The 25316-nt window shown below is 47.1% G+C and overlaps 2 protein-coding genes across 7 annotated transcripts in view; one reads left to right on the top strand and one right to left on the bottom strand.

The window, feature by feature from the left end:
- The window catches only part of PIGB (phosphatidylinositol glycan anchor biosynthesis class B), a 16461-nt gene extending 11054 nt beyond the window's left edge, over positions 1-5407 (top strand). The window contains exons 9-12 of the mRNA XM_079953340.1: positions 927-991; positions 2388-2610; positions 3702-3882; positions 4968-5407. Coding sequence (XP_079809466.1) covers positions 927-991; positions 2388-2610; positions 3702-3882; positions 4968-5093 — 595 coding nt within the window. The 3' untranslated portion in view covers positions 5094-5407. The remainder of the gene's footprint in view (positions 1-926; positions 992-2387; positions 2611-3701; positions 3883-4967) is intronic.
- On the bottom strand, positions 5392-25316 carry CCPG1 (cell cycle progression 1). Of its 6 annotated transcripts, none has more exons than XM_079953229.1 (10): positions 25030-25316; positions 19204-19274; positions 18413-18539; positions 15676-15755; positions 14993-15212; positions 12569-12619; positions 10986-11240; positions 8617-8765; positions 6527-7926; positions 5392-6099 (listed from the first exon to the last, which is right to left on the bottom strand). In XM_079953229.1, the coding sequence occupies exons 2-10, from the start codon at positions 19261-19263 to the stop codon at positions 5916-5918; spliced, it is 2526 nt and encodes an 841-aa protein (XP_079809355.1). In that variant the 5' UTR covers positions 19264-19274; positions 25030-25316; the 3' UTR covers positions 5392-5915. The 6 variants fall into 6 exon arrangements, with proteins under 6 accessions (XP_079809355.1, XP_079809351.1, XP_079809350.1 ...); XM_079953225.1 differs by lacking the exon at positions 25030-25316 and adding an exon at positions 10131-10142 and having other exon boundaries at positions 8617-8738; positions 19204-19293; XM_079953224.1 differs by lacking the exon at positions 25030-25316 and having other exon boundaries at positions 19204-19293.

Raw genomic sequence — 25316 nt, 5'->3', positions numbered from 1 at the left:
CTACCTGCGCTTTGTCTCTACACTGCCTATCTGAGCCCGCCTGACTCCTATGCCAAGGCAGTGGCGGATGAGGCAAGCGCCCGGGAGCTTGCCTCGGCCTCCACCACCACCTTGGCAGGTTGGGAGGGGGGAGTCTAATGGAATCCGCACCCTGGCGCCGGCTTGCAAGCGGCAGGATTGGGACTCTCTCAGCTGGGGGAGGGACTTTAACGGAGCCCCCACCCTGCCACTGGCTCTTGTGATATATTGCTGAGTTAAGCCATCATCGCAGTCTGCCCTTCATACTGGTCCTGGGTGATATATCAATATACAGTGGTGCCTCGCAAGACGAAATTAATCTGTTCCGCGATTCTCTTCGTCTAGCGGTTTTCTCGTCTTGCGAAGCAAGCCCATTGACAGCTTAGTGGATTAGCGCTATTAGCGGCTTTTAGCGGCTTATCGGCTTAGCGGATAAGCAGATAAGCGGCTTAGCGGCTTAGAAAAAGGGGGGGGAACCCCGCAGGAACTCGCAAGACATTTTCGTCTTGCTAAGCAAGCCCATAGGAAATTCGTTTTGCGAAGCACCTCCAAAACGGAAAACCCTTTCGTCTAGCGGGTTTTCCGTCTTGCGAGGCATTCGTCTTGCGGGGCACCACTGTATAGCCCAGGCTTGTGGCTGAGGAATCTTACTTTTAAAATCTGCCTCGGGACAGTATAGTCTGCCACAGTCCTCTGTGCTTCCCATGTTGGCAGCAGGCTCCTCCATCACAGCTCAAGGGAGCCTTTGGATTGGGCTGTGGCCCCATCAGCTGGCTGCTTCTGTGACTTGGGAGGACCTTTGGCTGATTTTTCTGCGCTAAGGATGATTTCCTGAGGGAAGAGGCCTGGGCTTGGGAAGATGCCTAGCGAGAACCTTCCATTTACACCTTCTTCCTTTTGTGTTACAGCACCCTGAGCCACAAAGAATTCCGCTTTATCTACCCAGTGCTCCCAATCTGCATGGTGTTCTGTGGTAAAAATTTTAATTTTAAACACATTATGATGTTTCTATGTGCTGTTTCATAGAATCATAGAATTGTAGAGCTGGAACGTACCCTGGGGGTCATCTCGTGCCACCCCCCGCAATGCAGGAATCTCAGATAGATCATACAGTAAATGTACAACAAATGATACATGACAGACAGCCACCCAATCCCTGCTTTTAAAAACTCCAAGTTGGGAGAGTCCACCACTTCTCATGGAAGTCCTTTCCACTGCCAAACAGCTCTCTCTTTCAAAAAGTTCTTCCTGATGTTTAGTTGAAATCTCCTTTCTTGTAACTTGAAGCCATTGGTTCAGGTCCTACCCTCTGGAATAGGAGAAAACAAGTTTGCTCCATGTGGCAGCCCATTTGAAGGTGGCCATCTTAGCTCCTCTCAGTTTCCTCTTTACCAGGCTAAACATACCCAACTCCCTCAACCGTTCCCCATCTATGGTTTCCAAGAACCTTTATCATCTTTGTTGCCTTCTTCTGCACACATTTCAGCTTGTCAATATCCTTTTTAAATTGTGGTGCCCAGAACTGGACACCATATTCCAGGTGTGGTCTGACCAAGACAGAATAGAGTGGTACTATTAATTCCATTCATCTGGACACTATACTTCTGTTGATGCAGCCTAATATAGCATTAGCGGTTTTTGCTGCTACATCACACTGATTCTAGATCGTATTTGTGCAGTTGGTTCTTCCTGCCTGCATATAACCTTACATTTGTCCCGTTTGGTTGATATATTTGGATTCATGGTGTTGTTAAATCTTCACTCTAAAGGAAAAACTTGCTGTTGTGGAAGTTTTAGTGCCAAAATGTGTCTCATCTTTGAGAAGTTTGAAATACTGCTTCCTTCTTCTAAAGGGAATGAGCATCTTAAATGGTTTGATACAGAGATTGTGTGTGTCAGTGCAGGAAAAAATGCTGCCATTGTGTCCAAATTGGCTGACATCCATCAAAACAGCGTACCTGTAAAAGCAAACTGTCCAGTAGTGACACATTATTTCACTCCCATTGATTAATAAGTACATCTTCTACATACAATGTTGTTGTTTTTTTGAAAAAAGATTCAGCTGCGGCTTCTGGCAGGTTTAGTGCTTGGGCTCTTTCCAAGGCAGGAATGAAAGTAAAGGCTGGGCAGTCTTTATAGAAATAGCTCTCAGACATTTGATGGAAGGGAGGGAGGCCAAGCTGAAGGGGAAGTTGAATGATGAGAAGCCTCAGGGCTGAGCCAAAGGGGGAAGGGTCTTTGAAGGGGATCTTTAGGTGTTAGGAAAGCCCCACCACGCTGCTGTTTGGAAGAACTGCTCAGGTCCCTGATCTCAAGGACCCTAGATTCATCTGCTCCATTTTCTGCTCTCTTCCCTCTCCTCCCCGTAGGGCATTCTCTTAAGCAGCTGAAAAGGTGGCAGCGGGCAGCAGCCGTCTCCTTCCTGCTGGTGACAAACTTGCTGCCCGCCCTCTACACTGGCTTGGTCCATCAGCGTGGAACCCTGGATGTCATGGGCCACCTGCAAAGCCTCTGCGGCGCTCCTGCTGACTCTCCAGAGCAGCCGGCATCCGTCTTCATGCTCATGCCCTGCCATTCAACTCCTTTTTATAGGTAAGACCCAGCAGGGGGTGTATGTATGTGAGGTTCCGGTGGCACTCTGCATGGGAATCTGCAGCTTTCGTGCTCTTTTACTGCCAGAGCAATTCAGAGGAGGCAGGAGAAGGTGAATCCAGGGTGGAGGAACCACATCAAAAGCCCTCCTGGGATCACACCAGGAGGACAAAAAGCATTGGGGCAGGGGGTCTACCGTTTCCCTCCCACCTCTTTCTTTGGCCTTTTTCCTTTCTGTTGATCTTAGCTCTAGGACTAGCATACTTCCATCTCCTTCTGGGTTATGTCAGGGGAACAGAAAGGCTTTGGCTTTGGCAAAGCCGCCCCCAGAATGTCACTTTTCTGCTGAAAGGGACAGCTGTGGAGATTTTGTGGCTGCAGTGATCCTCTGTGGGGCAACCTCCTGACCTGACCTTTGGAACAGCCTGCCAGCGACCATTGATAGGATTGTCCTCTAGTTTATGCTGGATTGATGCTGATGCCTTTGGAAGAAGTTTCTCCTTAAACTGACTCATTATTAGTCTACACCTCTGTGCTATACTTTTTGTAACAGCAGCAGCCTTTGTGGGCTTAATTGTGTCTTTCTGGATGGATCAGCAGCTGTTGCTGGAACTGATGCAAAGAGCTTGAGATAGAGAACCCAGAACCCTGTATCTGTGTAACACTTTGCCCAAGCACCTGAAGCCAGTTTCACACTTGGGGGGGACCCTGGAAGTTGTGCCCCTATTGAGATTGTGGGAACCTTGACTGTATTCTAGTTGTTGAGCCATTTCCCCGTCTTTGCGCCTGTAAAGAGTGCCGCTTCCAATTCCAAAGCACAGGAAGTCTCCACTGCCTCATGCTTTGTCTTCACCAGGTGACATGGGGACTATCTGTAGCAGTGTGTGTGGAAAAGTCACCTTCAGCCCTTTCCACCCATCCTGCAGGTCCCATTTTTGCTGTGCCTCTCAACTGATAACACACACAGACACTGGTATGTGTGTATTCAGATCAGCACGTGGAAAAGAAGCGCTGCCAACACTTGCCAATGCAAAATAGCCTCAGCCATTTGTATTAATGCCTGCTTCTCTCCCCCCACCCCCATTTTCTAGCCATGTTCATTGCCCACTACCTTTGAGGTTTCTTCAGTGCCCCCCTGATTTGACCGGAAGGGCAAATTACCTTGATGAAGCCGACTTATTTTATGCAGACCCTCTCAGCTGGCTCAGTGAAACGTTTTCCAATGTTACGCTGCTACCCACACACTTGGTGTTCTTCAGTGTGCTTGAGCAGGTAAGGGAAGTGCAGAAGAATCCCAGTCTCATTGTTTTCAGTGGGGCATCGAGCACACCCCTATTGGCATCTTCATCAAGAAGATGAACGAGATGATTACAGAGGGTGTAAGCATAAGTTGTTTTAAACTGGTTTTATTGTTGTTTTGAAATTGTGACCCACTCAGGGACCTTGGGGTGGAGGATGGGAAATGAATGCTGCATAGCCCAGAAGGTCCCAAAAAGCGGGGGATGGGGAGGGAAGAGCATACATGTGTTTAAGAAGGTAAAAAGAGTCCGCTGGATGAGACCAACTGTCTGCATCTCTCATTGCTCCCTCTGAAGTTGGGGGTTCATATTCCTCCCATGACAGAATTGATAGGCTTCATTCTCCTCCTCCTCTGTGCCACTAAAGCTAACAGACATCACCTTGGAAGTAATTTCCACCCGTGAACTCCACACTGCGTAAGGAAGGGTTCACATTTTGGTTTGTCCACAGTTCTCTTTGATCCAGCTAATTTTTCCTCTTGTGATACCGCTGAAAATAAACGATCAGAAATTGGTGCCACTAAACATGTTCCATGTGGAGAAATTCAGAGCACCTGAACTAGTCAGGCCATAGCAAAGTCAGTGTGTGTGGTGGTGCCCCTGATGGCCTGTGTGTGTGTGTGCGCACGCCTTGTGCACATGCGTGCTCACACGCTCTTCTGGGATGAACTATAGTCCTGCTCTATGGCAGCCATTTTGTGACTGGTGCCTGTAGCACTGTCTCAAAAAAAAATAATGTGTGTACTGGTCCAAAAAGGTTGGCAACTCCTGGCCTTTACGGCAATAAATTTGCGCTCTTTCCACTTTCATGATAATACAAGTTGTTAGTGGCTGATGAGTTACTCAACAAAATTAGGTTGGAAATTTAACCTCCTAGCAATATACAATTCTACAGTGCTCCTTCTCCTTCCCCTCCCCCCCCCCCCCCGATCTTCAAAATAAATTGTGGAAAAATGAATGTGGGCAGGCATAATGATGGTTCTTCCACAATTCTTGTTTGCTGGACCCTGATGTTCTGTAACAGAACTGTTACTTGAATATTGAATTTTTTACTTCTAGGATATATCATCATTTCTAGTTACAAATAGGTATGAAAAAGTTGCCATGTTTTTTCACACTCATCTGCCTCAAGGACGGATCGGGAGCTCCATTCATGTCTACAAAAGAAATCAAAAGCGTCTTTGAAGATGGTCTCAGCCCAGACAACAAATACAGGAATGTAACTATATCTTGTTCAAAGATCACCGCATGGGTCTGTGTTTCACATGAGATATAGTTAATAGGACAGTCCTCTTCGCTTAGCAGTAAATCTTGCTGAGTTAATGGAACTCTGATGGCAGCCTGGACTATTTTTCATTGCGGGTGTAGAGAAGACACACTTCAGCATGGACAGCATGTGCAAGATAACAGAAAAGTGGCCTTAACAAAGGCTTTGAGTCCTTCTCTGAGGATGTTTAGCTATGCAAACTTATAAAAATAAAAGTAACTTTTTCCAACCACATCTTTATTTTTCTTCTACAATTTGCAGATGCACAAGAAATTTCAAATGCAAGTCAGCAAGCTGATTGGAAAATAGCACACACATGAAGTCAACAGGTTCCAACCCCATCACAAGAACAAATAGACAGTTGTAAAACAGACATGCTTCTGAACAGTATGAGATGAAATTAGTACATCATAATATTACTCTAACATTAAGTCTGAATCAAGTATGAATTCTAGTACCAACCAGTGCAAAGAAGCTTATTTTGCAAACACACACAAGCTACTGCTTACCCTGCTTAATTTATTGCAATAGTAGGACTGCACCCAAATTAATGTTTCCCAAGAAGGCTGAAAGGAAAGGAGAAAGATGGAGAAGCTGGGCTGATCTTTGCAGGGGAGAGGGAGTGTCATTAGGAAAGGGGAAACGTGCCCTCGATTGCTCTGCTGATTCAGCCAGCTGCAGAAATAGCCACTCGTCCACTATTTTTACCATCCTGCTGGGTTCCATCAGACAACAGCTGTTTAATACTTTGGATCAAAGGGCATCTGGCCCAATTCTATCTCCAAATTTGCCATGTGTCTTCCGTTGCTGCGCCCTTGCTTGTGCCACCGGCCTTCTCTTTTGTAGCGATGCTGGTGCTTTGCAGCATGTCTGTCCTGCTGTGGGCTATGAGGGTGCGTGAAAGGAGCCCGCCTAGCAGGGTGGCTGAAAGGAAAGTACAGGAGGGAAGTTAGTGCCGCATGAGCACCTCAGTTTTAGGCCTTAAGCCCAATGCCCCAAACGTTTTAACTCCTCCGAAAGGCTACAACCAACTTTGTTATTTAAAATAAGCAAAGTGGATACGGCAGGTGGGTGTAATGGAATTCCTTCCGTTCCTTTTGACACACGCTGCCACTTTGCTACATTAGAAATTCTGTACTGTGGTGCTTAATGTACAATGGAACTGGTGGTGCCTTTATCTGAGGATGGCATAATCACCCCTCTTTATGGAGGCTTTCCTTGTCTGCCCAGCAGCAACTGCAAAGCTCAAACAAACAGGGAAATAACCTGCTAGGTCAGCCAGCTGAAGCGTTCCTTCTTTCACAACTCAAACATGCCCAGTTTAAATTATTAGCAGAATTTTAGTACTAACCTTGGTCCGTGCTCAGGCAAGTGATCATAATGAAAGTAGTATCGGTAGATATATTTATCCAGGTCTTCAAATACACCATCGCTGTTCCTCTGGTATTCTTTTATGTCTTCAAGGTAATCCTTAACGTCATTAACAAAGTCCGTGAACAGCATCTGATCATGTATAAAGACGCCATTACGGAAAAACCTATTCACAAAGATCTCCAGTTCTCGCCAGTGGTGGAAGTTCTTTACTTCTTGCTGCAAATATTTGTGCATTAATTGATTAAATTCATCTGCCCGAATCGGGTCCAAGTCTTTGTCGAAGAGGTTTAAAAACTCCTGGTGGGCACAGTCAAAGATGCCTGAACAGCCCTTGAGAACAAGAGGGCGATGCTTTCTGTTACCTTTGGGGCATTCCTGGAAGGGAGGGTCCTTGGAGAAGTGCGGAGGGGAACGGCTCTCTTTGGATCGCCTTCCATCTCTAAACTCTCTCTGGCTGCCAGGTGAGCGGTGGGCCGCCTGCTTGTGTACCCCTTCCTGGGAGCTGCCTGTTTTCCCTTTTCTGTTCGCCTCATGCCTGCTGTCACTGTACTTTTTCTTCTCCTTTTCATCAAAAATATTCTTTGTTGTGTCCTTAAAGTGCCTGAAGGTGGACTTCACAGAATCTGAGAATTTCCTCAAGTTCTCTTTCACGGCTTCTTTGGCCTGTTTAATTTTCTCTTTGTGGTGCCTTACAAATTCCTTGGTTGAATTTTTCATGGCGTCAAAGGTTTCTTTCACAGAGCCAAAAAATGTTCCTTTTGGCTTCTTTTTGGCTTTGTTGGTTCCTTTCCCATCTGGCTTCTGTGGCCTCTCGGTCTGCTCTTTCTTCTCGGCATGGTCTTTGACTTCAACATACAGCTTTTCCCACAAATCAGAACGCTGCTGCTCGAAGCTCAGCTTCTGCTCCAGCTCAGTTAGCCTTCCCCGCAAAGCTTCTATTTCTTGGCTTTCATCGCCAGCACCTGCCCCCTCAGGAGACGTCTGCTGAGAACTTAACTTGTCCAGTTCTTCCCTGAGAGCCACTGTCAGCTGGCGCTCTTTGTCCAGTTCCCTTCGCAGCATCTGGGCCTCTGCCAACAGAGTCTCCTTTTGCTTCACAAAACTCTGCATGCGGTGCCTTTCTTCTTCCAGATGGGCTTTCAGCTTCTGATTCTCGGTGGCAACCAACTCTGGGCCAGAACCTTTGTTCTCCAGGTGCCGAATCTGCTCTCTCAGCTTCCTCAGTTCTTCTTGCAGCAATGCCAAAGCTTTTTCCTCCCTCTCTAGAGATTCTCTCAGGTGCTGGTTTTCTGAAGCAAGATGATGCTTCTGAGATTCAAAGGATTTCTTTTCCACTTCTGTTGTATGCAAGCATGTTTCAAGGCCTTCCTTTAGAGACTGATCAGAGACAAAATGAAAGCAAACACATCAGCTGCTGTGTGCCAGTGTCCAAATGCTGCAAGAATACTGGGAGCGGGGAGGAGAACAGCTAAGCAGGAGCCAACCTATCGATGGATAAATAGGGCTAGTAAGGAGCTTCTGTGGCACTTGCTCTAGGGGCAGGGGGAACAGGCTGTGCAGAGTTGTATGTTCCCCCACAAAGCCTGCAGAGTCTCCTCCACTTTTGATAGAAAACCTCACAAACGCTGCCTGGGAGTGGTGTGTTTAGGGGTCAGCTGTCCACAGCAAGGTGCATGGCTGCAGCCCCAGAAGGAGAAGGGAAGCCATGGAGCCTACATGGGCCAAGCACAGAGGAAGCTGATATGCTTCTGGGGAGAAAGTGCTCAAGGCAAAGACAGTGGCAATTGGGACTACCCAGCCCTTGCTACAGAATAATCTGCTGAACCACTCTAAAAGCTTCAAGAAGCAGATACAATGGCATCTTCTCCTACCCTCTGTAGTTGACACTGAACCAGTTCAAAATTGCCTGCTATGCCAAGACTGGATTTTGCCATGCCTTCATCTAGAAGACAGCTTCCAACACTTGCGGTAGTAATGACAGCAAAGTTTCCCAATGGAGGTGGAGTTTGGAAGCCAAAGGCAAAATATCATCCTCGCTTTCAAGTATGATGGGAAAGCCACCTTTACCTTACATTCTGCTTTCATGCCTTGTTCTTGTTGGCACTGAATAAGATTATCCTTTATACCATTCAGTTCGTCTTCATGAGTTTTCTCAACCAATTGCTGGCGTTTTTGGATCTGAACAGTACCTTGAAACAGAAAATTTTCTCTTTTATCTGACAAGAAAAATTGGAAATTAGGCAGCTTATCAGTGATGATGGCTTTTTTCTCTTCAGTCCTTCATAAGTACATTAATCAGTGAACAGTGTAGTTTAAAACGGTCACCTTTTTAATTGTTTGCAACAGCTATGCTAGACTTTTGCATTAACAAAATAAGGCATGAACGCTATGCTGATGAAAGCAAGCTAAGCTCAGTGGCAAAGACACTGATCCATCATTAAATGAACAGACTGATGGGGCTCAGAACACTCACAAAGCCCCAGTGTATCCCTGTGCACAGCTGCACATTAACCTGTATTAGCAAAACAGCAAAATCAGAGGGGCAAATCCAGGTCAGCCCCCCTTAGAACATATATCACAATAGCAGCATCAATTTGGACAAAGAAAGCCTGTAACATACATTCCTCTCTGAAAAGGTGAAATGTATGAAGTACTACGATCAGTACAAATAACATGAAAACAGCTACATGCAAATCTATATCGTGCGATGTCATGTCACAAATGCTCACTCAGTGACGTGAGAGCAGGGCTAGGGAAGCTGGTGTCCTCTAGATGTTGCTGAACACCAAGAGCCAGCATGGCCAGTGGTTGGAATCAGCCAGAGGACCACAAATCCTCCCTGGGCCTGTGTTAGTGACTAAGGAGGAGAGCAGTGGAGGCTGCTTCAAAGTCCTTCCCTCTGAGCACAAACCAACTGCAAACAATGAAGGGCAGGTCCACCCAGGAGAGGGAAGGACACTGGTCTCAAGAATCATGGAAAAGGTACAAGGGGTGGCAGCAACATGATGCTTGGAATCCACACAAGCCCATAGAATTTTTTTGTTAAGTGCCTGAGCACAAACTACTGGCCCAGCGGGCACATTTAGCTTCTCAAGAAGCAAAAGGCTAATCTGATTCTCCTATACAAGCAGCACACAAACACCTCCCATCCAGGAATTCCAGTGTTGACATCAAAATGTGCATGCTACCGCCAAAGAACCAGAAAGTCATGAAAAAATGTTTCCCAATGTAGGAGCTGGACTGAATAGCCCAAGTCCAAGAGCCTGCAATGATGCCCCCTAGTGGAAAACAAGGTTAATCTGCTAGAGCAGGGGTCAGCAACCTTTTTCAGCCGTGGGCCAGTCCACTGTCCCTCAGACCATGTGGTGGGCTGGACTATATTTTAGGGGGGAAATGAGCGAATTCTTATGCCCCAGAAATAACCCAGAGAAGGTGATTGGGCCACACCCGGCCCATGGGCCTTAGGTTGCCTAGCCCTGTGCTAGAGCATCCACAGTCAAAAAGCATGTCAGAGTGAGAAGGTGAGGGAAAAGGCCGTTGGCCTCTGTTTCACAGCAACACATTCCAACCAAGCCTCTTACCTTCATATTTCCCTGAGGACAAAATAATGGATAGGTGTTAAGTTTTGCTCTAAGGTTGTTCTACTGAATGCTTTATAACTCAGTCAAGAATCTTTAGTCTCTTTTTACACACCATTAAAAATGGTATTACTAGAACAGAACATCAGGAATCTGGGTCGTCAACTAAAGGAATTTTGCATACAGGACTTTCTCTATTTTAGATGACTGGTTACTATGTTTGGGATAAACAGCAGAAACCACAAAACACAGGCAGGGGATCAGTGACTGGGTTTTATAACTAAATTTCAAACTGACACACACACAATGCAAGAGTGTGTCAGTGGAATGGGCCAAATCACACGTCACCCACCTGCCTAGGAGCCTCAGTTAACTGAGACGTCTCCCTCAGCTTGCAGACTGACAAGAAAGCAGGGAGAACATGCACACACACACTCCAGCTGTAAGAATCACATATCTCTTTTCATCTATATTGTCAGTCTCTGTTATATCCCACTTTCCCACCCAGCAGCTGAGGACAATGTGCAAGAGAATTTCCCCACAAGGACCCTGCAAGTTAGGCGACTGGTCCGAAGGCGCAACCTGGGCACTTGCAAGTCCAAGTAGGGATTTTTGCTTGTTAAGATGTGAATGTAAATGTCCTCAAGCTAAGTTCCGTATGCCGCCAACTCTCTTAACTGCTTTGAAGTCCTGACAATCATAGCGATGTCAGGTGAGTGGGGCTGCCCACCTCTCAAATTTGGCCTGCAGGGGGATAGGGCAAGTAAGGGTCTGGTCTTTACGGCACCCTGTGAGGAAATGCCACTGGTTTAAAAACATATTTCTTATTAGTTCAATGAAGATGATTCAAGTACTCACCATAAAAATGCCCAAAGCCCATGCTGACTGCAATCACCAACGCCAGGATAATACACCTGTTAAGGCCACTACTGAACTGATGCTTGTGCGAATGCTCTTTGGCCTGTTCGGTCTCCTGTTCGAGAGGTGGCACATCCTCTGATTCAGAACTTGAGACCAACTTCTTCTTCGCACGTCGTCGCCTCAGGGTGGGGCTGGAACGATTGCTGGTTTCGTCGCTGCTTGATTCTTCGCCACCGGGACGAGGCAGAAAGACTGAAAAGCAAACCCACAATCCTTTACGCTGTCAGCAAGGAATGTGCAGCCTCCTAGCCTGACACATGGAGTATTGTTCTCTCCATCCTAGGAGAAGATTAGAGCCTGCTAAGGTGTGTCCCTTGTGGCAGGGCGGGAGCTTCCCCTTCTGCCTTGTCCTCATCCACAGCTGCTAGTTCTGAGCAAACCCTCTCCCCTTGTTCCCTCAGAGGGGCAAGAAAATATAGATAAAAATACCATTATATTTCTTAAAATTTAAGGTGTTGGGGTCTTTAAAATTCTGACAAAACTTGGCTTTGGGGTTTCTGAAAAAGCAGAAACCCAGAACCAGGAGGAATTTTCTTGCCCCATGTACCCCGGAACTCTGCTTTGCCAGCAGTGTGGGGCTCAGTTGTTGTGCTCAAGTAACCAAGAACTTGGCTGCACTGTAGGTTCCTTGCTGCAGTGATCAGTAGATTAACAGCTGGATCATGTGGGTTGAGTCCTGGGAGGAAGGGTGTGGGTGCATTTTTAGGAGTAGGGGGCCTGCCTAAATGGCCTTTTTATCCATTCCATCTATATTGCAACTGAAAACATCATATATGCTCCAATGCAAATGCAAAATATCTGTCCAAAGAGGATTGTAAGGTAAAGATTGGCTCATGCCAAGGCCACATGGCCTCAGATCATGGGGGGGGGGGCACCCACTATGAGAAACCAGTGACAGGATGGTCATTCAGGTGGCCATGGAGCAAATGGAAGGGGGTTACTGTGGCTGAAGGACCAGAAATAGCCCTCCTCCCTGCTGACAACCCAAAGGGCTTTCTCCCTAGTAACTTACAAGTTTAAGATTCCTGCCAGTTCTAAGGCAGACAGTTCACTCAACATCCAAGCACATCACCAATAGGCCAGTGATGCAAAGCAGAATGCCAAGAGCAAGCCAGAAAGAAGAGGAACAACCTGACGCATTAGATTAATCTATAAATATTGTAATAGATTATTGCATTTAATGGCACACATTTTAGTTGAGTTAGGGGGTATAGGCTTGTTCTTACAGTTGTCCCTGGAGAAGAGCTTCCCAGATTCAAAATGCAGGGGGCTTCCCAAAATAAGCCAAATGGATTCCCCCTCTACTGTTTCCTCCCTTTCCCTGCCCCATCCACGTTTGTCATTGCTTTTCCTGACCCTGCCATCGGTAAGCAACAACTTGAGCTAGCTCCTGAAACTGCCGTCCCCACCACACAAGCAGACAAGATGCCACACCACAAGCCACAGCTCACACCAGGCACAAGCAGTTGGGCCACCTTGGAAAGGGACCTTGCCGGCCATTTGCTGCTTTAGCTGCTCACCCCATCCACTGATACACTCTGGGATCTTCCGGAGCCTCTCCAGCCAACTGGCTTTTGTATGTATGTATAACAGAAAGAAGAGATTTTAACCGCTGACTAAAAGGAAAATGCAACACAGGACCACAAAGCAATTTGGCTAGGGTGGGAGCAGATAGAAAGCATGGCTACATGACACTTTGATCACCAAAAGCAAATTAGACATTAGGGTTTCCAAGTCTTCTGGTACATGTGAAACCCCTGGCCCCAAGAGCAGCTGTCCTGTCAGCAGCTGGGGGTGGTCCCTAGGCCCCAACTCTCCCAGACTCAAGATTTTGAGACCCTGACTCTTAAGGCCCTGCAATGTGCACACACACACACTCAGTCCAGTCTCTGACATGCCCCTGTACAAACTGCTTCTGGGTAGATTTTAAATATAGGCACATGGCCGGAGCCTGGGAAACAGAATTATGAACACTTTAAGATTGTCAAGCACATTCTGTTAATGTTTAGATGGCTGCTGGGGAAGTCTCAGAAGAGACAGTCACACAGGCAAAACGCACTTGCTGGGTGAAAGCATTTTCCTTGCAGCAGCATTCCCCAACTTGGTGCCATACAGATGTTTGAAGTACATCTCCTAACATTCCAGCAGCCCCATATGGTCCTGGGGCTGACGGTAGCAGCATCCCAAACATCTGAAGGGCACCATGTTGGGGGAGGGTGGCTTACCTAACAAGACTTCAGTCCTGGGAATCCCAACATCCGTTAAGAGTTAAGAGTTTGGGTGTAATCTTCGATACCTCCCTCTCCATGGAGGCGCAGATTGCAGCTATAACAAAGGCGGCATTTTTTCATCTCCGCCAAGCTAAGCAGTTGGCTCCTTACCTCTCTCGTCCTGACCTAGTCATTGTGATCCACGCGACGGTCACCTCCAGACTGGATTATTGTAACTCGCTCTACGTGGGGCTGCCCTTGAGACTGACCCAGAAACTCCAGCGGGTGCAGAATGCCGCAGCGAGACTCCTTACGGGGTCTTCGCTTAGAGATCACATTCATCCGGTGCTATACCAGCTGCACTGGCTCCCGGTGGAGTACAGGATCAGGTTTAAGGTGCTGGTTTTAACCTTCAAAGCCCTATACGGCCTAGCGCCCTCGTACCTACGGGACCGCCTCTCCTGGTATGCCCCACAGAGGAACTTACGATCTTCAAATAAAAACACCTTGAGGGTCCCAGGCCTCAGAGAGGTTAGGCTGGCCTCAACTAGAGCCAGGGCTTTTTCGGCTGCGGCTCCAACCTGGTGGAACGCTCTGTCACAAGAGACAAGGGCCCTGCAGGACTTGACATCTTTCCGCAGGGCCTGCAAGACAGAGCTGTTCCACCTGGCATTTGGTCAGGGCGCAGCCTGACCCCCTCCTCTGGCAATCTTTACAAAGCTTTAGTTTATGGTTGCCATCAATTTTGATTTTAATTCATTTTTATAATGTTTTATAATGTCATACTGTTTTATTGTTGTTAGCCGCCCTGAGCCCGGCTTCGGCTGGGGAGGGCGGGATATAAATAAAATTTATTATTATTATTATTATTGGGAATAAGATCAGCCAACTGCATCTGATGAACAGGCAGGCAATTCTAGCATTTCATTTCTAAATTTGCAGTGATTAGAAAAGGCATGGGGCTTGAAGAGGTGATAGAGGCCAGATAGCAAATTTGCTTAGAAAAGGCTGAACAGGCAAAGTATTAACACTTGAAAAGAGCCTAACCTCACATCCAGGCCAAAGTGAAACTAAACAGCCTCCAATTATTTAAAGATCTTTTCCCCCTAACAGAAATCATGCAGGGCTCTGCCAGGGCACTTTTTCTGCTTCGTTTTTTCCCTGTGTAGGTTAGGTGTGGTTTGGAAAGAGATTTTCTTCCCCAAGACTTCATGTTGTTGTATTTAAAGATGGGGTTGCAGCTTCAAAGGCCATCAACCATTTCAGCAGATGTTCCTGGTACCAAATCAACAGGTTGTTTGTTTTTTAAAGAACGAACAACACCAGCACATATGAATCGAAGCTGGAGGGAAAGCTTAGCTAGGAATGAGCTTTCTTTGACTGGCTCCCATGTTATCTGTCTCTTGCAAGTGGTATCATCATCTCCCATACTGTTAACTGAATTAAATGGACAGCGCCAAGAATTAATCACTTGATCCATCAGTATGGTGCAAAATCAGTTTCTTTTAAGAGAAAGGCCATATACGATACCACAGTTTGGGGAATGAAAGTGAGGCTGCTCAAGTCACTGCTGACACATTCATGGGCTGCTCCTGAAAACTGTCTTATTTCCCTAACCTGACTGGCAGCAGGAAAGGTGGTCAGTTGATTCGTGAAGCCTGCAGAGCATGGCACTACTTTCTGCCTCTTTTTCTGGCCAAGTCTGGCCTACAAGGTTCAAGAGACGTCACCTACCTGTTTCTGGCTGGCAGAAGGTGTACTGGCTGCTTGAAGAGGAGCCCATGTTAAAATCTTCAGGGGCAGGAACGGCCTCATCAGCAGGCACAGCTTCTTCTTCTTCTTCTTCTGGGCTTCCAATTTCTTCGACTTTCGGTGTCTCGAGTGTCACAATGTCAGAGTCATCGCTAATTGCCCCCACACAGGAGCTTTCATCTGTCACTTTCTCTTTTTCATCCTTAGATGTAATGTAAAATGACAGGTGTCACACAGGATAAAGCGTTTTTCTCACCTGTGGAATCTATGTTGTCTTCCAATTCCCTCTTGAAAGTCCTTCTGCGTCCCTCCTTTAATATGACAAAATATTTTTTGTAAACTGCTTTTGAGAAAAACTATTCTAGAAAAGCAGCATATGGGTTCAATAAATAAATAAATAACTCCAATGCAACAAACTTTTACTAATTCATTATGATGTAATATAAGGAAGGTGTTTTTCTAAAAAACTACCTGAGGGTTACATGCCCTTGCCTGGGACTCAAGTTCCCAACAAACTAGCCCAAAAGAGTCAGCAGCAGGTGCTGGGCTTGCAAGTTAGCAGCAAACCCTAAGGTGAATATTTCCCTCTATCATGTTCGGCCAGCAGGGGTTGGTGAGGCTCCATTGTTTCTTACACTTGTGTGCTTCATAGAACTACAACTTACCTCCGGAACTGGGTTGGTGGCCTCTGAAGTAGAACGACTTTGAACTATCATGGATGACACATCACCTTGGCCAAATTCAGCTACAAAAACAGAAGTTGAGCACATATAAGATAAACAGGCAAGTACTACAATTATCTTAGAGAGAGAGAAAGAAGGAAGGAAGGAAGGAAGGAAGGAAGGAAGGAAGGAAGAAAGAAAAGAGAGAGAGAGAGAGAGAGAGAGAGAGAAAGAAAGAAAGAAAGAAAGAAAGAAAGAAAGAAAGAAAGAAAAACAACACCCTGTAGACAAATTAGGTATCTATTCTGTAAGCATGGCAAATTCTTCCTTAAACAAAGAAACAAAACCTTCCCTGGCTTTGCTGCCAGAACAATGGCAGGGAGTTTATTCTACACTCCTATGCTGCGAACAGCTACAAGGAGACTCTTGGCTGCCTTGTGTTTGTCTTGGTTGCAAAACTGCTCCTTTATGCTTAGAGGCAATTCTTGCCAGAAGGTAGAAAAGGTCAGGCCAGGAAACTGAAATGGGGTGGAGAACATTGGGCGAAAAAGAAACTTTGCAAAACTCCACGCTCCCCATCAAACCTTTAAGTCATCTAGATAGCAGTGATGGGAGTGGAGAATGAGAACATGGTATGCAAGTGAAGCTGGCAAGCGGAGGAGGTTGGCTGAGGAGTTTTGAAGATAAAGAAAGCTATAAATCAGAAGAGGCTGATCTGAGAGCCCATGGATGCTAGTTCACAAGAACAAATGGGGCATCGCCCTACCAACCTCAGATTGCCATAAGCCAGCCCCCTCCTGCCCACCACTTTACTAATAGCTAGTCCAATGACAGGCGGTCAGCTTCTTCTTCCTCCTCCTCCTCCCTCCTCCATGTTCCCCTAGTAGTACAGTGGTACCTCAGGTTAAGAACTTAATTCATTCTGGAGGTCTGTTCTTAATTTGAAACTGTTCTTAACCTGAGGTACCACTTTAGCTAATGGGGCCTCCTGCTGCTGCCGCGCCACCAGAGCACAATTTCTGTTCTCATCCTGAAGCAAAGTTCTTAACCCGAGGTACTATTTCTGGGTTAGTGGAGTCTGTAACGTGAACCATCTGTAACCTGAAGTGTCTGTAACCTGAGGTACCACTGTACTCAGAAGGAAGGAGGAAGGGGACTAAACTAGAAGTAAGCAGTGTCCACAGTACACAGAGTGCTCCCACAGCTGGTTTCAAATCCATGCACCTACATTGTCTGGGATCCAGAGATATACTGCTGTTTTATGTGAAATACTGCAGTTTAATGTACAGGCGGTCCTGCCCCACAATCCTCTAGATCCAAAAGGACCCACAACGTTGACAATCACGCATCATTTGGACACACCCCACAAGCCAGCTTCCGTCCAATTTGAAAAGTGTAGCATTACTCAATTCAGAGTGAGTCCATGTGAGTCTTCTGCTCCTGCAAGTGCAAGGCTTTTGCTTTAGTAGAAAAGCAACCTAGCCGAGATTGAGATGGATGCATTTTCCATGTCCTTTTTACATCCCAAATACTTTTGGAGTTAACTACCGAACTGATTTAAAATCTGGAGAGTTCCTCCTAGAAATAGCGTTTAGTAAAATGTAAATTTGTTTTGGTTTAACTTTGGTCGGATGCCCTGGCTGTCACTTCACGCCTAAATGCCTCCCCCACTCCCCCCCCCAGCCAGTACAGTGGTACCTCAAGTTAAGAACTTAATTTGTTCTGGAGGTCCATTCTTAACCTGAAACTGTTCTTAACCTGAAGCACCACTTTAGCAAATGGGGCCTCCCGCTGCCACCACTGCGTGATTTCTCTTCTCATCCTGAAGCAAAGTTCTTAAGCCAAGGTACTATTTCTGGGTTTGCGGAGTCTGTAACCTGAAGTGTCTGTAACCCGAGTTACCACTGTACAGTGAGTTCACTGGGACAGCAAAGACATTACAGAGGTGAAAGGGCTGATCAGTGGAGGCAGGCAGGGGGGGGAACACACCTGGTGACAGCACAGAGGACCATCAGAGTGTTGAAGTGGCTTGGTCTGGTTGCTTCCTCACAGCACTGGCTCTCTGCGCCATCACACCTTCTTATGCAAATGCATCCCCATTCTCTATAACAGCTTGCCCCTCCAGTGTATTTCTACATGCCCTCCTCAGCCTTAACTAGCTTTTTGTTAAGAGATACAGTGTGGTGTGCTGGTTAGCGTGCCAAACTAGGCTCTGGAAAACCAGGGTTCAAATCCCCATGCAGCCACGAAGCTTACTGGGTGACCTTGTGCCAGTCACAGACTCCCAGCGTAACCTGCCTCACAGGGTTGTTGTGAGGATAAAATGCAGAGAGGGAGAACCAGGTATGCCACTTTGAGCTCCCTGGATGAAAGACGTGAATATACCTGTATTAACAATGGCACAATCCAAGGTCATTTTGCCCCAGCTCCTATGTTTGCTGTTAGTTAATGACTGAGCATCTGCTTTGCACACAGGTTACAGATTTAATCCCAGGCAGCACCTCCAAGTAGGGCTGGGAAAAGTCTCCTGTTTGAAACCTTCCAGTCATTATACTGGGCTGTACAAAGGCCTGCTGTCTCTCTATCAGGCAGCTCCCCATGCTCACTTGCCCTTGCTGACATGTCCTGGTTATCAGATTCATCTTCAAGTTCCGCAAGTGTTCCCAAGCTCACGACCAAAGCAGTCGAGTCGTCACTGCACACGGGGTTGCAGGTGGCATAGTTGTGGCCTAAGGCTTACCTTGCAAGTCGATGGGCTGCTCTTGCCCTTCATCACTTTGTGCGAGAGAGAGAGATTCATCCAAGGCTGGCTCCACATGACCACTTAAAGCTTCATATTCAGATGCCACAGCCTCAACATCAGAGCCCTAAATGAAAAAGAAAAGGAGGAGCTCTCAAGTGAAACTAGAGGTGCTCACCTGGTGATAGCTAACAAACAAAATAAATGGCTAAAGGCTCCTGTGAGTCCAAAGGGCTACACACTGCATCTCTCAGTCCATCGAGCTCAATGTCTTGGCTACTCTGAATAGCAGCACTTTTCCAGGGTCTCAGACATGCATCTCTCCCAGGCTATCTTCAGGGGGCTTTAAGTCATACAAGAAATTACTTCAAGGTTATCAGGAAACCTTAAGCCAGCGGAGCATAATCTACTAAAGCACATTCAAGTTTAGATCAAACTCAAATCCTGACTGCTCTCATTTATCTAATTTTGCTTCAGTGGCCCTGAGGTTATGGAAGCATCTAGACTTCTTCTTTGCCCTGTCTAAGATAATGGGATCGGCTTCACCAGTGCTCTTGAGCTCTTCCCTGCTACTGGGCTCTGTTGTGAGGTTTGCTTGATTCAACTAAGTGTCCTATAGAAATCAACTCATTTCTTGGTGTCTTAGCTGAAAACAGCAGAAAAATGCATAGGGGACTCGTCCTTCATTGAGTCCAAAGTAACAGCTATTGAAGGAAATTTGTAGGATGAGCTTGAAATATCTAAGGGCAAATCACCACCAGCCCCACTTAAAATACACTGCCATAGAGTACCTCATGATTGATGACCGTCCAGCCACAAGATGAATCACTGTCACTGGAGTTTTCAGACATTCTGACAGATGCTGAAAGTAAAAAAACAACAACAAAGAACAGTACAAATGTGGCACCTGAAAGGATTAGCCAACTTGACTCTCATAGAATCATAGAATCATAGAGTTGGAAGAGACCACAAGGGCCATCGAGTCCAACCCCCTGCCAAGCAGGAAACACCATCAGAGCACTCCTGACATATGGTTGTCAAGCCTCTGCTTAAAGACCTCCAAAGAAGGAGACTCCACCACACTCCTTGGCAGCAAATTCCACTGTCAAACAGCTCTTACTGTCAGGAAGTTCTTCCTAATGTTTAGGTGGAATCTTCTTTCTTGTAGTTTGGAACCATTGCTCTGCTGCTTCTCTGGAGCAGCAGAAAACAACCTTTCTCCCTCCTCTATATGACATCCTTTTATATATTTGAACATGGCTATCATATCACCCCTTAACCTCCTCTTCTCCAGGCTAAACATGCCCAGCTCCCTTAGCCGTTCCTCATAAGGCATCGTTTCCAGGCCTTTGACCATTTTGGTTGCCCTCCTCTGGACACGTTCCAGTTTGTCAGTGTCCTTCTTGAACTGTGGTGCCCAGAACTGGACACAGTACTCCAGGTGAGGTCTGACCAGAGCAGAATACAGTGGCACTATTACTTCCCTTGATCTAGATGCTATACTCCTATTGATGCAGCCCAGAATTGCATTGGCTTTTTTAGCTGCCGCGTCACACTGTTGGCTCATGTCAAGTTTGTGGTCAACCAAGACTCCTAGATCCTTTTCACATGTACTGCTCTCAAGCCAGGTGTCACCCATCTTGTATTTGTGCCTAAATGGGGATCTCTGTTCAAATACATTTCAAACTTCACCACTGCAAACAGAATCTAGAAAGAGCCAGTTCATGGCATTTGAGGGATCACAGAGTGGGGAGCAAAGGTGATTTAATCCAACCTTAACTTCTTGTCCATATTCACCTGACCCAATCCAAGCCATGTGGACAATGCTGGGACACTGCACAAACGTGCCCACATTGAAGACACTCCCCATAGCTGGAAGGAAGGAAGGCAAGTGGCCTAAGAGTCTCTAGGGCCATCTCTGATCTAACTCAAAGAGAAAACTCTTTCTAAATATGGCCACCTACCATATGCTGAACATGAGGCAAAATTTAACTAGGGAAGAAGGGCAGACTGCAAGAGGGCCAGCTGAACCTTTGCCTCTTCCTTTTCCAGTACCAAACACAGACATACTGCTTCTCTCTGCTTGCCTTTCAAAGGCCCGTCCTGTTCTCACAGTGGCAAATCAGATGCACATTATGGGAATTCCACATAAAAGTAACGGCAGTCTCCCCAGTGATGATCCAGAAATGGTCTCCAAAAATGTGGTCCACAGCCATCATGACTGGTAGCCACTGACTGCCTTATCCTACTTGAGAGAAAGATGTGAATGTTGCTCTATCACCTCCTTAGACTCTGAAGATAAATTCTTGATTCCTCTGATCATTAACTGATCTTCTCTCCATTTGTTCCAATTTCAACTCACCCTTTCTGAAAGGGATAGGGTGGGGAACTACTGCTTCATCAATTGCTCGTAGAAGGGAGCCAATATTTCATTAACTTAACTAGAAATGCCTCACTTGATATATCCAAAACTATGTCTTGTCATGTCTGAGCAGCTCCCAGATGTTTTGTGATGAACTAGTACTCAAGCACATTTCCCTCCTTTGCTGTTTTGCAAGCAGTAGTAAAAACAGTCACTGTTTGCCCACAAACACATAACCTGATGCTAGACATGGCTGAATGTCACTTGGTAGTTCAGAAGATCACCCAGTTTGCTCTGTAACATTCACTAAGGAACAATGCCTTGTCTGTATTAACTACACTTCTTTGCTAGGTACATGCAAATATCAGAGGGACACTCCTCCCCCTTTTCTTTGAAGGAAAAATACTGACTAAAACAGGCTCCTAGACTGATCCCTGAAAAACTTGGCCAGCTACTTCTTTCCCATCCAGCCAAGCAATTCACTTCCTTGGGTCTTTGGCCACACGCTAGCCAGATGGGTTGGAAGGCACCTCCTTTCTTTTGACAAATGCAGCTGATGTGCTCAGGGTGCCCGATTCTGCTCTCAGCCAGTGGCATGATTGCCTGTATTCACAGCATCTAGCCACACTCTGCAGCTTTTCTGTCTTTTCACCAGTAACTTTTTCCTGTTTAAATAATTGTTATCAGCAAACGCTTTGCTAAAATCTAAGCTGACTACAGCAGTGGTTTTAAACCTGTGCTCCCAGGAACCTGGAGCTCAGCAATGCTGGGCCAGCTAGCTGAGGGGCAGCTCATTTCTCATAACTGTCTGTCTATGCCCTGCACAGTGGAGACTCTCCAGTTTGGAGTTTGCAAGGACTTGGCCAAAGAGTTCCTTGCTAGCCCCTGGTGCAGATGGAGAGTTCATCCTTGACAGGAGAGCTTGTTGCAGACAACTCTATATGGAATGGGTTTTCGAAGAGTAGGAAGTTGAAATTCCATGGGACTGAGTGTAGTACATTCCCTTTCTCCAGAAACGCACTGATCTTTTATTCCACCCACAGTGAACCTATCCGAACATCCACTTTAACATTTATTATTCTAAGCCTTATCTGCCACTGAAAATAACCTAACAGCTCCACTACCTTCAGCAATTTGATCTTTCTTGGATACAGGCAGAATATTAGCTCTTTCAAACTCCAACCACAGCCCAGTGCTAATGAAATCTGCTGAAAGCCTTACTTCACATAACAGGTTTTTCTGTCATCCCTCAGCTCCAGAGTTTAAAATGGGGGCAGCCCAACCCTATGCATGCCGACCTCCACTGTGTTTTCTTACTCCCGGATACAGCTGCAAACCAAACCTCAGCTGGGCAGGAGCAGAGCTTAACCAAAGTGACAGGGCCACCACCACACCCACAGCCTGCCCACTCTTGCCACCTAGGGCAGAAAGTAGAAGCAAATCAGTAGGGTCTACTTGGGAACCAGCAGATCCCAAGTCAGCTCAGCCTCTCTCTGTTTCAGGGCTTATTGCGGATTTCTGTCCACCTCCCCACTTAGAAGGCAGAACAGGGAGCTCAGCACGAGTGGCATCACTCTGCAGGAAGAGATTGGCATTGCCTTGCCCCTTCCTCCACTTCTAAGGGGCTTGTCTTATACTTATGGAAACAGATGCAAAGTAGTCCCAGGGCAACGAAGTCAGGTGGAATAGTCATTCTTGTGCAGAGTATTAAAACAGACAGCAAGTCAACAAGCAGAGCCATTATGTCTTTTTAACATTAAAGGATGTTAACTGATTATCAATCTTGCATACAATGGCTGCTATTGATTGCTCTGTATTTTTTTTATTTATACAACTTGTACTTCTAAAGCCACGAGAAGTTATTCCAGGTAACCAGCCATGAAAGTCATTCCCTTCTTAAAACACAAATATCTTAACACAGGGATTTGTGGGTAGGTGGGCTAGCAGCTTCCAGAAATTTATTTGCAGGGATGCTATAATTACACTCCACCAAGGAACACTCTAGTTTGTATAGGTAATGATTTATCTTACCGTTTTATACTCCTTATGGTTTAGCTTTTAAATTGTTGCATTGTTTTAATAGTGATTCAGGCAGCCACTTTTGGCAATTTTTAGAAAAATCTTTTAAATTAATGGGGAAATGTCTAAAATATGGCAGGGCTGTTCCCTGATTAGGATTCTGTTTTGGGGCTTTCTCCTAGGAAGAAAGAAACTAATTTCCCCATGTTGTCCATCACACCCTCTGACCAGAGGTCATGAGGAATGTTAGCTTCCCATCAAAGTACATCTAGTTACATCTAGTTACAAGTGTGCTACTTATTTCATTTAGGTGCTTGATCTTCATTAAAATCAATCCTAAAGCAAGATACAACATAAAATGATACAACAATCTATAAAAACACACAACCCAAACCATAACAATAAATCAAAATGATGTCACAGAACTGCAACATCTCCTTCAATCAACTAACCGAATGCCAAAGCAAATAAAAATGTCTTTACTAAATTGCCTGAAATTTATCAGGGTTGGTGTCAGCCAAATCTGTGAGGGAAGGGCTAAGAAAATGCCTAGGTCCTAAGAAAACACATGTGTCTTGAACCTGACTCAGTAGTTAACTGGCCTCCAATGCTCTTCCTTTAGAACTACTATACATTTGCAGCAAGCTACCCCACTCACCGGGGACGCAGGTGGCGCTGTGGGTTAAAGCCTCAGCGCCTAGGACTTGCCGATCGAAAGGTCGGCGGTTCGAATCCCTGCGGCGGGGTGCGCTCCCGCTGCTCGGTCCCAGCGCCTGCCAACCTAGCAGTTCGAAAGCACCTCCGGGTGCAAGTAGATAAATAGGGACCGCTTACCAGCGGGAAGGTAAACGGCGTTTCCGTGTGCGGCTCTGGCTCGCCAGAGCAGCGATGTCACGCTGGCCACGTGACCCGGAAGTGTCTCCGGACAGCGCTGGCCCCTGGCCTCTTAAGTGAGATGGGCGCACAACCCCAGAGTCTGTCAAGACTGGCCCGTACGGGCAGGGGTACCTTTACCTTTACCTTTACCCCACTCACCAGCTTCACTTTCCAAACAAAGCCCAAATACAGCCCCAAATACAGCACATGGCCGTAAACAAACTATGATAAGACCAATGCATGGGCCACAGGAATGGCTGGCCAATAGGCACTCCTAGCCATGGAAGCAACATGAGCCTCCATCACCAATGCTGGATCTAAGAGTCCCCCTAGATGACACATGTGCTCCTTAAGGGGCAATTCAACTCCATTGGGAAGACAACCAATTCCCACAGCAACTGCCTTGTCAGGATTCACCCAGCCCACCACTACATCCAGGCACTGGTCAAGAACCAGCAGCGCCTCTCCTGAGTCAGCTGTCACAGAGCAAAACACTCTCCAGGGCCAGCCTGGGAATCCCAAGAGCCCCCTGCAGCAGCTGAGAGAAGGACAGGCAGGGAATGCTGCTGCAGCCTCGCCTTCCCTTGAAGGAGCCAAGTTGTCACCCACCTCCACCTGCGCCAAGGGGAGGCTTTGGAGTAGCTGCACTCAGGGAACGAAACAATTGCGCGACTCTGTGAAAAGTTCCAGTTCAGCGAAGGGCCAACCAGTCACTAATCCAAAGGCGCCTCTGCTTTGGAAACGTAGCTGTCAACATTCCCTTTTTTTGCGGGAAATTCCGTTATTCCAGCGCCGCTTCCCGCTGCTATCCCGGATTGTTAAAGGTAAAGGTACCCCTGCCTGTACGGGCCAGTCTTGACAGACTCTGGGGTTGTGCGCCCATCTCACTTAAGAGGCCAGGGGCCAGCGCTGTCCGGAGACACTTCCGGGTCACGTGGCCAGCGTGACATCGCTGCTCTGGCCAGAGCCAGAGCCGCACACGGAAACGCCGTTTACCTTCCCGCTGGTAAGCGGTCCCTATTTATCTACTTGCACCCGGAGGTGCTTTCGAACTGCTAGGTTGGCAGATATCCCGGATTGTTAGATATCCCGTAAACAGGTGAGGCTGCTGATCCCTTGTTTTCAAATCTGAAAGTTGACAGCTATGTTTAGAAACCCCTGAACTGCAAAGTGCGGCTTGTCCCTCGGCCGGCCGAAGGCGGCGAGGCCTGCAGCAGGAAGCGTCTCGCGGGGAGGCAGCCTTCCGAAGCCCGCTTCCTCCCGAGTAGACCTGCCCGCCCCCTCCCGAGGCCTCTGGGGGCCTGGCTGGGCAAAGGGCGCAGGTGCCCGATGGCGAGGAGACCTTCCCGGCCGGGCCTACCTGAGCGAGCCCGGCCCCCTGAGGGCGAGGGGCTCAGGAGGGGCAGAGGCCGGGGAAGGTGAGCCGCGCTCGGGCCGGGCTGCTCCCGCTGCTGCTGCTGCTGCTGCTGTCACGGCCGCCGCCGTCGTCGCCTCCTTCCTTCGCCAGAACAACAAACAAGCAGCCGGAAAGGCGGAGGCGAGCACTGCGCCTGCGCATTCCCGCGGGGCCCGGACGAACCCTGGGAGCGGTAGTTCGCCTCTGTCAGGCGCGGCGGCGGAGGGGGGCGCGCGGGGACTACAGGCCCC

The sequence above is a fragment of the Podarcis cretensis genome, assembly GCF_951804945.1.
Source record: "Podarcis cretensis genome assembly, chromosome: 14".
NCBI classification, from domain to species: domain Eukaryota; kingdom Metazoa; phylum Chordata; class Lepidosauria; order Squamata; family Lacertidae; genus Podarcis; species Podarcis cretensis.
Note: the sequence above shows the minus strand (reverse complement) of the source record. Positions and strands in the feature narration are given on the sequence as shown.

Coding starts and splice junctions, on each gene's coding strand:
- CCPG1 (XM_079953229.1), bottom strand. CDS start 19,263: ATGTCTGAAAACTCCAGTGACAGTGATTCATCTTGTGGCTGGACGGTC. Junction 15,213..15,675: donor CCACCAACCCAGTTCCGGAG/GTAAGTTGTAGT, acceptor ATTACATCTAAG/GATGAAAAAGAGAAAGTGAC. Junction 11,241..12,568: donor AGAGTGTATCAGTGGATGGG/GTGAGCAGCTAA, acceptor TTTGCTTTTCAG/TCTTTCTGCCTCGTCCCGGT.